The following is a 12,945-nucleotide window of genomic DNA, read 5'->3' on the forward strand; positions in this document are numbered from 1 at the left end:
GTTTTTGTTGTCCCCCTCCTAAAAGGAATGAAGAAGTAGAAATAGTGTGGTTTATTACAACAGCAATGATTAAAATATTTTAAATCAGTTTCAGATTTAATTAATATCATATACATAAGATAAATTAAAAACAGATAGAGCAAGATTATTAATGTACAATAGCAGCATGTGACAAATTAGTGAGATTTGGTTTAAACTTCCCAAGGAGACTGAAGCTTCATGATCCCTGGTATGTTTCTTTTCTGATTCACTTTTCCACTTGGCTGACACTATTGCTCCAATACCTTCTGATATGGCAACTTTTGTACAAATCAGTAAGATTCAAGTAAGGATTACAATTAAAATCCTCAAGAGAATCCACATTCTTTTACATTAGCTTCCTGAGATACTTCAAGCAGCATTACACTGAAGGCATAAACATAGTTCTGTAATCCGAGGGAGAAGGTCCTTCACAAACCTGCCTGTCCTGAAATGCTGTTTGCTGTGGACGTGAACTTCCCCCTAAACATTCGTGACTCCAGGAAAGCAGGCTATAAGCTAGGGCCCCATGTTAGATCATTAAACCTCTTCCCTGGCCATGGAGAGCTATCAGGGATTCTTTAATTCCTCAAAAGCTTTTGCCAACTTAAATTGAAGCGATTACTGAATTCAATGAATTAAATTTAATCAACTGTTTCCAGATTTTGTGGTCCTACAGAAGATGGAACAGAAGGTACTGGGGCCTCAGGGACTTCATTTTATGGGAAATCAGAAGATAGCAGTACTGGGGCCCTGGGATCAGTTCCTGGTTCTATCTACATGAAGCCTGCATGGTTTCCTCTCACAGTCCAAAGAATGTTGGTTAGTTAATTGGCTTCTGGGGAACCTTTGTGTCGGTGACTGCTCTGCGCTGGACTGGTGTCCCGACCAGGGTGTATCCCACCATCCACCTGTTGCTTGTTGTTGTTGTTGTTGTTGTTGTTGTTGACCCTGAGCTGGATAAGGATTGCTGAAGTCATGTGATGTGACGATGGGACACGACTGCCGCTCTGGCTCAGCTCAGGCGAGTGCTCCGGGCCCCGATGTCAGTCACATGGCACACTTCCACGTCTGCCCCCAGCTTCCTCAGCTCGTCCAGCCAGATCATCTGCTTGTGGGACAGCCGGTCATTCGGGCCCTTCACCTCCACCAGCTGCAACACCGAGAAAGGGGGAGGTAGATAACAGTCAGACATAACTCTCCACCGGCTTGCTGCACTGTAGGATTCCATTACCACGAGATATAAGCAAAATGAGGATTTTCAAGTACCAAGTTACAAAACTTCTACAATTGTGAGGGTGTAACCCATTCTCTGGCTAGTACTCATCACTGCTTTCACTGCCTCTTATTATATTATTTCTGTCCAATCCAGATTGTGAAGTCCAAGTTTAAATATGGCTATTTGATTTTCCTCTTTCATCAAAATGTGTTATAAGAAGGGGCTGCTTGGCCCATCTTATCTGACCACTGATATTTTCTTCAAGAGACTCTAACCAAAACACGATCTTGCAGTTCATTCAGATTTCTATACCCCCTTGGTGTAAAGAGATGTGCAGTAAATGTCAGTCCCTCCTAGAATGTTACCAACTTAGAGACAATGGAAATTTAGTGGTGAGAAGTGCAAAGTGATCCAGGAAGTAGGAACATATACAATACATACTGCATGAGCTGAATGGGATCTCTGCGTTCAACTTAGTACATTTTTTTACATCCTGGTGATGACAATACGATGCAGCAATAAAAAAGGCAAACAATGTATATATATTATAAAGTGTGGAATTTACGACAAGGAAAGTTATGGTCAATCTTTGTAATTCATTAGTCTCATTTAGAAATATTGTACTGTATTTGTATGTTCAACATACCACCAAAAATATAATCTAACATTAAAAGCAATTTAAAGGAGGGAAATGGGAAATATTCCTGGTCTCGGAAGACTGTCGTACGCAAATATGTTCAAGAATCAAATCTTTTCAGTGTTGTACAAAGGAGATTGAGAGATTTGATTCAAATATAGAAAATCTTACATAAGGCAGTGAAATATTGTTTAGTAGTGAAACAAGAACAAAGAGCCACTTGGAAACCACTTTGTCCAATACAAGTGCCAGACCCTGCCCTGGCAACCAATGGGCACAAGGTGTAATATACCCTGGACAGGACGCCACTCCATCACAGGGTACATGGACACAGATTAACCTACCAGCATGTCTGTGGGAGAAAACTGGAGCATCCAGCAATAAGCCACACAAACATGGGGAGAACATACAAACTCCCCACAGAGAGCACCCCAGAAACTGAACCCACCATGCACCGTGAACCCAACTGCACCACCATACCACCCTAAAGGAGATTTAGGACAAAGAATAAAAAATTGCTAAGTTGTCAAAAAGAGGAGCGGTCATCTGAATTAGGCTGCCCAGTCTGGTGGTTGAGGCCCAAACTCTGAGCTTCCTCAAGAAACACCGGGATGACATTTTAGATTTAGTGAGCTCCTTCAAACTACCACAGAGGAAAATGGGGCACACGGCCCCCCACTTTTTCCCAGCCCTCCTTAGCTCTTCAGCGCCGGGATGGGCTCACCTTGTACGTGCTGTCCTGCGTGTTCCACACCACCAAATCCGGAAGCCCCCCCCGGCAGTGGCGATAGTCTCTTGCCATCCGTTGCACCAGCCCACTCAGAAAGCGGCCCCCCAGGCAGGCCACCAGACTCTTGAGAGAGAGCGTTTGCTTTAGTAAGCCTGTCGATTTAGACCTCGTTAATCTCGCCTTCTCCCTCTGCTGTCAGGAAGATACTTGGAGGATTGCAAACATGTTCAAGTTTGGTGAAACAGGCAGAGCTGACGAAGCACATTCCTCAGAACTTCCTTTTCTAATCTCTTGTGTCCTAGTGAAAGTCAGCTCTGTGGCTGGAGTGTTGTTAACTTCTTAAACTACTGATGATGTACAAAAACCAGAAATGAATTCAAATGAAACGCTTGGCATTCGTAACGGAAGTAAAGGAAGCTTGGTCTGCACGTGAAAGCACTCAAACTGAAGGGTCGTGTAAAAATGAAACTTGGAATTAACAGCTGCTGAACTACTGTCTTGAGAAAGCACTGCAATTTTTACAAATTTTTCAAACTAGGCATTCATCTACAAAGGGACAGGAATGACAGAGTGAGGGACAGAGTTTGTCATTGACCAGCTTCCATGAGTTTCCCATCAACCCCGTAAAACACGTCCTACCACACAACACTGGAAAGGCCCAAGTATATAACAAGGTTCACACTTCCAAAACACAGAAATCTTGCAACGAAAAATGACAGTCCTTTGTTTTACTGCTACACTGCCCCCTGTGTTCTTGTCACATCCTGTCAGGTGCAGCTTGTGGAGTTACAGTATTTCCAGCTGGTGCCTCTAGTCTTTTACCATGGAGTAGTCTAATTCAGGAGCACAATTCTGTTCTTTTGCAAGAATCTTTCCAGATCAGCCTTTACATTGCTTGAAGTGATCTTGTGCTGCATGGGCAACTGCATGATCATGATTCACTTGTTCATTTCTGCCGTTAAGAGCCGATTGCTGAGATTGTCCTGAAGTCCTACAGTGGCTGTGGTTTCTTGGCCCTGCTCTTACCTGAGCCTGTTGCAGTGAAGGGAACCTGTCCCAGCTCACCAGCGCCGATGCTCTCCCTTCCTGGGAATGCCAGGTCTCGGCCAGGAGGCTCTGCAGCGTCTCCATGGAGGCCTCCTGAAGGAGCTGCGCTCGAGTCTCTATCGCCTCCTTCCTGTTCTCGTAGAAGCAGTCGGTGTGCAGGTCCAGAGGGCAGCTCTGATCGGGGCAGAACAGAAACCGCTTCAGGTCTTCACCAGCAATCTTACTGAGCTTCAGAAGGAGCCCAACTGCGCATTGACAGAATATAAACTGACCTGGTACGGATTTCGAAAGACATCTGCTATCCCATCCATGTACAGGATATCCCACAGCAGAAGTCCACACAAAGTGGAAAACGTAGACCCTTCTCCATGAATTCCTATGGACAGACAAATATGAACCTATATCAATGCACAAACTAGTATATTTACACAATCAAAATAAAATTTTTAAAAGACCTACTGCATACAGAGGTGTAGTTGTACAGTTCTTTAATCAGTCATATGCTTTCATTTGTTAAAGTATCTTAAGAATTCTCATAACATCTTCTAGTGTCACAGTGTGTTGTTTTGCTGTTCCAAAAGATTCACATATGTGTCTAGGTTTAATAAGGTAACCTGACAGACTGGTTTCACACAGAAAGCCAAAACAATTCTCCATGCAAGGCAGCTCAGTACAGACAGTGGGGGTTATTATTTGTGCAGTGGAGTGGGTGAGGCTGCTCTTGGTACCTTGGTCAAAGCCTTGCTGGCGATAGTGAGCCAGCGCCAGCTCCTCCACGGAGCACATGACCATGGCCGAGGGGGCGCCCCAGGCTGGGCCAGGCCGGGTCTCCTCCTCCTGCATCAGGAACACAGACTTCCCCATCCCTGCCTGCGGGCACATCTGCCCGCGGATCGTCACCTGCCCGGACACGGTTGCCAAATGAGGTCACAAGGTCTTCTATACAGTAACATGGCAGACACCCAGACTCCCACACCAGCTTCTCAGATGTTCTCTTCCCTGCTTCTAGGGGGAGTCTGATCTTAAAAGCACCGGTTTGGCCTGAGCACAGCTGCTCTTGGGTGGTGGGCCTGTGAGAAACACCACGAGCTACAGGTGGACGCTACTTCTTTAAAGGCCATGTCCAAAGAGGATCTTGCCTTCACTGTACTCTGTAATCAGATGTCGAAATACTTGTGGCACAGTGGGTGGACCAGGCTGAAAGCAGCATAGGCTACCTCAGTACAATAATAAAGTCAACTTCATCGCCAAACCAACCCTGCGGGCTGTTCAGAATTTCGTGTGGTGTGCTCGAAATAACAGGGGCCCAAAAAAGGAGATACGAGAAAGAAAAATGATAAATAACACACGCATATCATATGCAAAATACAATTTGAGGCTACTTTACAGTGAAGATGGCATCCGCATATTTATCAGTAAGAACTTCTAATACTTTTATAACAGTGCTGAGTTGCGAGACCAAATAGCCTCAGGCTGGGTGCTCTTCTGGAACTGCTCGAACGTTAATGGCAGGTTCACTCAGTGTCAAATTCAGTTTCTGCATAAACCATTTATATTATTTTGCAGCTCGTGACGCAAGTATTTTGCATAGCACTTCAGGCATTGTTAAGTTTTACAACTCGTGACAGATCTTCATTCCTGAACCCAGTCCTTCCCAGAAAGAATTATTTTTTTTCCCGGCAGAGACAACACTGATGTATTGCTTTGCAGCGTAGGGGCAACCCACAAGAGCAATCAACACCCACTCAGTGACACAGCAGACTGCCCTGCCAAACGTCATCTGTTCACCTGCCAGTCTGCTCAGAGGCAGGTCATCTGTTCTACAGCAACAAAAAGAGACTAAATATTCAAATCTGGAAGCCGCAGACGGAGACTCACATGCGTGACATCGTTCACCACGATTTCAGGCACATCTTTGAGAAGGTGTCTGAATTTCCTGCAGCTGGGAGACTCTCTCATTCGCACTGCTCGCTGATACAGAGACAACCGATGCCCTGTTCGCACCAGGGGGTCGGCCAGCCCTTCTTTAATTGAACGAATAGCCTTGGAAAAGCAAGTGGAGGAAAGGAAGAAAAAAAACAGTTCTTATACCGCACACTGCAAATGCACCAGACACATCCATACACAATGTGCCTAAATATCCCATTTAATAATATCTGATCAATGTGTTTTTTATACTGAATTCACATCATACCTATTTAAATTGATCTCTTCACGAGGAAATACCCCTAACTCGCGTCTCAGCAAGTGCTGTAACTCCCTTCTTTCTGTGCACTGCTGTTCATGAAAAGTACCCACATGCTGTGTGTGTCAGAGGTACCTGCTGGGGCTGTTTCAGATGCTGCTGTAAATTCAAGGCCAGCCTGTCCCACCAGCGCCCCCTGCTGTCTGGACAATAAACTGCCTGAGCCAGGAGGGACCGCAGCTCTTCCACAGCTTCCTGCAAATGGAACTAAAAATTACTGACGGAAATCATATTTTTAATTACAGAATGATATCATCCCCCCGTAAAAAGAACTTTAGACATGAATGGGAATATGAAATGTAATCCTACACGAGCAGTAAGAGTGAGGAAAGGAGAGTGTGTGCGTTTGTGCCCCACCTCGTACAGCCGCAGCCTCTGCAGGACCTCCACGCCGCGCGACAGGATGCGGGTGTAGGCCCAGCCCACAGAAAAGCAGCGCAGGAACACGGGCAGCTCCTCGTGGTGCCTGAGAGAAGAGGGACTCTCACAGGCTGGACAGGCCTACCACAGCCAGCTAGGACACAGCCTGAACCACCGGACAGGGGACTGTCGACTGGGGACAGCCTTCCCTTTTAGGATGCTTAATATTAAGATGCCTGCGTTTTCGTAAAATCAAGATACAGCAGTGCAGACCAGTGCTCCCCCCCACACTCTGGCACCGTTAAAACACGGACCACCAGACTTAAGAATATTTCCTACCCTACGGCAGTGCGCATCATTAACAGCTAACTGCGCAATGCCTCTGAATTCAACACATCTCTGCACTCTGCACTTTTTACTTGACTACTGTGGATTTCTAGCCCTGTGCGTTTAATGGTCTGTACTGCCCCTTGTATGTTATTGTGCTTTGTTGTCGGACATTATTTATTATTTTTTCTTGTGCTGTAATCTACTGTGCACGTTTCACATGTGAAAAGAGTTGTCTACTGCAGTGCACACTGCAAAACGCGCCAAGAGAACAGTGCAAATATGAATCCCAATGTACATGTACATATGGCAAATTAACTCCTCTCTCTCCGTTTCACGCTCACAGTACAACGAACTTTTAAATCTCGCTTGTCTTAGCCGTTGCTGAGAGCAGCCGACAGACTGCCTACTGGAGATTCCGAACCGGCGTGCGAAGGCGGACGAGTGCTGTCAGCTCCGCCTGTTACCTCATGTCAGAGCTGTCTCTCAGCTCTCGCCAGGCGCATTTTGCAGCCAGGTAGAGCTGTCGGGCCTCCTCCCAGTTCCCATTCTGCATGGCAGACATCACGTCGCTGAGAGAGTGCATGGCGGTTTCGTACCTGACAGAGACGACAGCCTGTTACACTGCGCACACTCGCAGACGGCAGCACGAGGGAGCCAGGACTGCACTGTTCAGTGAAAAACAAACTGGAGGGGACAGGTTTTTAGTGTGGCACCTATACATTTACGTTTTACAGCTATCAGGTTTCCTGCCATGTTAGTTAATGTGGGTAAAAAGTTTGCAAGTGTTACAATCCAGAAATTTTAAGCTGCTCATGGAAAAAAACAACAATCAGTACTACCTTTCGCCCTCTTCACGGCTATTATGAAAACAACAGTGATTTCTAGATTTATTTGTGATCGTGGAAACTGTAAAGTACTGTGGAAGAACACAATATCAACAAAACAAAATGCAGATTAAACTGAAACTATAATCCATCTGTCAATCACAAGAACGAAGTGCTCCTCTGGACGGTGGCTCTCTCTGGGGAGAGATGCAAGAAACCTCCATCGTGCATCAGAAGACATGTTTGAAATTTGCAACTGGTTTAAAATTACGGTTGAAACAGACCTGCAGATTCCAGTGGCTGTAAACCCAGTTTCCCAACCGGACTGTAAAATGGTGTGCTGGCAGCAGAGGGCGCTGTTGTGTAAGACGCACGCGCAACGTTTGCCCTCACTGCAAAACCAAGCCCGAAATACCCAGCCAAGAAGAGCAGGAAAGAAACTTCCCATGTGGAAGCCACCTGGGCTGCCATGCGGACCCCGCGCCCCTCACCTGATGAGGTCGTCCCTGTCCCTGAAGACCCTGGCCTTGCGCTGGACAGTGTAGCTCGGGAATACCAGGCGGCCCATGTTGACCATCAGCACAGTATACAGCTGGCCCTGCCCGCCGCTGCCTGCTTCCTCTTCCTCCGGGGAGTCGGCGATGGAGAAGAGCAGGAGCAGGCGGGAGAAGACGGCGCGAGGGACCCTGCGCACTCGCACACAAGCCCCCACCAGCTCCTTGGCCCTGCGAGCAGGTGGAAAAAAGAAAACCACAACGTGACCGAGCACAGGAAACAGGTTTGACGATCAGATTGGAGCGTGTGTGTGTTTCTCATTCTTAGCGTGCCCGCGCGGACCTCCTGAGGATGACGGCGCTGATGCCTGGCTGCCTGTGGCCGAGGGTGAAGGGCGAGCGCTGCCGGGACAGCCGCAGGAGGCCCTCCGTCAGCTGCTGCTTGTGGGTGCCGGGCCCAGCCAGGTGGAAGGTCTTGGCCAGGGCCTTCAGCTCCGGGGCCAGCAGGAGATCAAGGACTTCGCTGAGGTCCTGCAGCTCGGACTCTGGCAAGGGAAACAAGCTGGAGATGAGGCCAGCGTCTGCCTCACTGCTGCAGCCCTTCTCAGCACATCACTGGTTGTCAACCTGGACTCACTGAGGCCTGCAGATACCTTTGCGGGATTTCATTATGTCAATTATTTAACTGTGCAAATTATTTAATTAGACCCCTTCCTTGTTCACAGCATTTATTAGTGTCTTCAAAGCATCAGCTGCAGAAAGCCAACATATTCCATTGAGACAATAATTAAATCTCATGCTTGAAAAAATATTTTTCACTGTTCTACTAAAATTTGTAAGTTGTACATATGTTGTGTGGGTTCAGATTATTTTTAGGTAGTGTATTTCAGTTGAAATAGTGCGTGGAGCACGTCTTACTGCTGCCACAAAGAGCCCAGCTCGTAAAGAGATGAAACGGAGAAGATGCTGGAGCTCACCTGTCTGCAGAAAACCGCTCTTCACCAGCTCCTGAATCGCAGGCGACAGGTCTGAGCCGATCTCCGAGTAGTCCAGCTTGTTGATCTTCAGCCACTGAAGTTTCCTCTGAAACAGCCTCACATACAGCTTCTGCCCTGCTTCTGAGAAGATCAAGGGAAAAACGTTTGGAGCAAGAAAGCCCTGTTCACACTGGATGCATCACAAACAAGAAATCCAATCAGTGATGCAAGAAAACAAATTGAACCTGCACTTTTGCACTTTTCACACTGAATGTGGAAGTCCATCTGGGACAATGCAGCTTCAACTCTGAGGAGATGTGAGAAGAAAACATCTGGTTCTATCTGGTGCAAATTCCCTGTGGCACAACCACAGAGCTGAGCCAACCTAATGACCCATTTGTGGTCACAAAAACAAAAATTAAAAGACAACTTGACAGCTCATTTCAAAGGAAGCCCCCATTCCTCGCAATCTTTATCATCTTAAAAATATGAAAGCATAAAGCAGAAACAAGCTTTACTATTGTTATTCTTACAATACTATTGTTATTGTTATTCTTAATTGGAACTATGTAACCTGGATATCAGTTGTGAACCGTACACATAACTGAGCTCCTACTGACTTTCCTCAGCTGTTTTTACTACTTGGGATACAGTATGTACTTTGATCTGGTACTTTATTTTTGCACCTTTGCTATCATGTCATTTCTGGTGTGCATGTCAAACACTGCTGCAAGTGTACTGTCTTGCTCTAATAAGATTGAGTCAGATGTGGTATGAATAAGCCCCATCCACCCCCACTATCAGCACCAGGAAATGCTGACAGCTGCAATGCACCAAGAAGCCATTAGAAAACAGGCCTTCCAGGATCCAGAAATAGCTAGGAAGCTCAAAGGAGGTCATTACCTGACAGGTGTTGGAAAGCACTGATGATCCTCATGTCCTCTTGGTTAAAAAGCTGCCTGTCGTCCTCATTCTCCAAGACTGCCTCCAGCACTGCCAGGAAATTGCGGAGGTAGTAAGGCAGCCGTGTGGATTCGGGCAGAAGCTCCCCATTACTGCCACCCGCAACTGTCACTGGAGGAACATCAACCCTCTCTGGAGCAACAGGGCTCTTTTCTGAACTTGGAGCAGCTCCGCTCATCCTTCCCCGCCTGTCAACAAGCTCGGCGTCACCAGACTCTACTGCCACTCTCTTGCTGGAGGTATCTTTGTCCTGATTAGCTTGCTGGCTGCCAGAGAGCCCAGAAACCTCGTCTGTTGGGTTTCTGTCATCGTGATGTCTCCTTTTCTTCCAGCTGCTGTCCGCTGGGCTGCCGAGCGCTGGCAGAGGGGTGTCAGGCCTGAGGCTTGTGCTACTCTTCCTCTTATTTGCTCGGGGTGCGACAGTAGACTGTGGCGAGAGGGGAGCCACCGATGAGGATACGTCAGACACGTCTGTCTGATTCGATCCCTCTCCCTTCCACACTTCAGTTAAAACCCCTGGCCTTTCATGCCTTTCCCCTGGAGACGTCTCTGGTACTCCAAGACCTGTCGAATTAGCGTCTCCGGTGAAACTCTCCAAGACCGTTCTGGAAGGCTCAATGTAGTGATTCTCTTTCTGTGAGCTGCTCAGAGCCCCACTGTCCCCCAGTGCTTGTGCAACACTATCGGAGGGCCCGGGGGAAAGTGGAAAAGGCTGTGTGAGACCCAGCTGGGAATCTTTACCCTGTCTCTGCTGCCTTCTTGACAGCTTCGAAGCCAAGCAGCCCAAATGAATAGTTCTAACCACTCTGGCCTCGCTGCACGGCTCTCTGACTTCCACTGAAGGACCCTGATTTTTGAAGTAGGGGCTGGTCTGTTTTTTCTCCTTCTTTGGACCCGGAGAGGCTTCAGCTTGGCTCGGACTGGAACCTGCGCCCGGGCTGGGGGATTTTTCCGGGGTCCGAGGAGGCGGTGATGCAGTCGCGCCAGCCGAGCCCCTCTCGCCGGGGCCCCTGCCGATGCCATCGCCGCCCGCCTCCTTGAGGGACTGTTGGCACTGGCTGTCGATGTGCTCGTTCATCCAGAATCGCGCGACCATCTGCCCGCAGATGGGGCAGGCCAGTCTGGCGGGCGGGGCATTGTTAAAAAACGAAACAATGGAGCCAGTCTTCCCCGCGTCCAGCCTGGAGGACTCTCTTCCACGTTTCCTGGTCTTGGAGGCTGACAAACTTCGCTGCCCTCTCTTCTGACGATTTCTTTCAGACATTACAAAAGGCCGGAATAGAGCATGTTCATTTTAACCATCAAGCCCTTCAAGCCAGTGTCTACAGAGAAATAAAAAGACTCTTTAGGCCACTTTGGCTAAAGAATTCCTTAAGTCTGTCATCATTGGCTCTTATTCTTCAATGGTCAAACTGCCACCTGTATTGTATAGGAATTGGCTGGGCAATTTGCTCATACAGAAAGAGCAGCCATCTGTTAAAATGATCTGGTGTCTCTGTAAACAGGAGATCAGATTTGCTGTGTACCTGAACTGTATTTAGCTTCAGGTGCTATTTTTTATTAATAACATGGGGGATTGAAGGGACAGCAGCATTTGACTCAAGTCTCTAGCTAAACTACAGGATATAATGAAGTAAAATTCCACTGAAAACTGGTAATTGTATATACATTAAGTCTTTCCCTGGATAGAAAACGCAAATATAGTCTAGATATTGACTCCTATTGATGCCTATGGAGTTGAAAAAATATTCTCGCCCCGATCCACAGCTAGGCTGAGTGTTTGAAAATCTTAGAAAAGGCGACACTGACCGGTGTAGAGAACATAAGAATGTTCGATACACACCGTACTACCCTTTATGACAGTTTGACGTTTAAATGTTAACTACCAGCGAAAGGTAGTACTGTACTAGTTTCTCACTGCTCACCACCCAAAATCCTGTACCGTGCACAAAACCGTGTGAGAAGAGGAGGACGCAGATGCACAAAATTGTGAATATGCTTGTATCTAAAAAGCAAAAAGTCTAGTTTCAGTACCACCCATCTTAATTCTTCAAGAGAACTAGTTATACAAAGACTCGTTAATGACAACTGGACGGGTAAAAATGAATTTTCTAGGTACTGCCGACTAATTTTGTGAGAATAGTAATTGTCTGTATACGAAAATCCCTCTATGAAAATCAAAATACTAGTTAATCCTAAAGTATATTTACATTCGTAAAAATCTATCTGAGAGTAATCCAGTCTGTAGATAGACGGTACTTCATACAGAACGCAAATCATTGCACGATAATTCAAAAACACCAACTCTTCTAATTCATACTCACGTTGCACAACACACTCGCACTCAGTTCCCGGCCATTCTTAGTGATTGTACGAAGACCGCATTAATCAACCCGGCAGACCGATCGTCTAGGCTACACCAATCAATTGTCCAAACGACCGAGCACGGAGTTCAGATGTCAGTGCTCGCGGTACCACGTTGGGTTTGGGAATGAACAGGTTAAATTCACGTTAGGAGTACGAGTGAAATATAGCATGTTTTTAGCTGCGGATCCTAAAGTACACAATGGAAGAATTGTCCTTACAATCTAACACAATTTTACTTATAACTAGCTACTAATTCATAGAAAATATAACGTCTTCGTACTGTAGTAAAACTTTTATTTTATTAAAATTACACAACCAGTGTACATAGTGATACGTTTTTCCCGACGTACGGAATGCACCACAAGCACAATGTTTTTCTCTTTTTAGTTTCAATCGTAGAATTAACTTAAACCTGCGCCTTTACATCTCGCACATCAATTCAGCTCCCAGCTCTAAACCAATATAAAGATGATCTTTACTTGTATGGGAAGAGATTGTACAATACAGTACACAATATTCAAACACGTGTCGATTTAAAACATAGTTTGGAGTCTAGAAACAACAATAAAATATTTTACACACTATCAACATATTGAATATGACTAACGCTGACAATGGTGCACTTTTGATACTGGGCAATAAAAAGATGATGGTAGCAGACTGAAATCATGCCACAAAATATATTTTTTCTGAGGCATCCCAGATTCATTCTCAGTTTTAATACCAACGCTCTT

General features: G+C 46.3%; 1 protein-coding gene across 1 annotated transcript; it reads right to left on the bottom strand.

The window, feature by feature from the left end:
• Window positions 1-76: 76 nt before the first annotated feature.
• fan1 (FANCD2 and FANCI associated nuclease 1) lies at window positions 77-12,209 on the bottom strand. Its single transcript, XM_088921015.1, has 14 exons — window positions 12,169-12,209; window positions 9,785-11,166; window positions 8,882-9,022; window positions 8,248-8,449; window positions 7,902-8,135; window positions 7,051-7,182; window positions 6,254-6,362; window positions 5,972-6,091; window positions 5,530-5,694; window positions 4,380-4,551; window positions 3,924-4,027; window positions 3,631-3,825; window positions 2,599-2,727; window positions 77-1,171 (listed from the first exon to the last, which is right to left on the bottom strand). Exons 2-14 carry the CDS (start codon window positions 11,106-11,108, stop codon window positions 1,034-1,036), a joined length of 3,165 nt encoding a protein of 1,054 aa, XP_088777141.1. The 5' UTR covers window positions 11,109-11,166; window positions 12,169-12,209; the 3' UTR covers window positions 77-1,033.
• Window positions 12,210-12,945: the final 736 nt, after the last annotated feature.

This window comes from Atractosteus spatula, chromosome 7 (genome assembly GCF_055471065.1).
Source record: "Atractosteus spatula isolate fAtrSpa1 chromosome 7, fAtrSpa1.hap1, whole genome shotgun sequence".
Classification (NCBI taxonomy): domain Eukaryota; kingdom Metazoa; phylum Chordata; class Actinopteri; order Semionotiformes; family Lepisosteidae; genus Atractosteus; species Atractosteus spatula.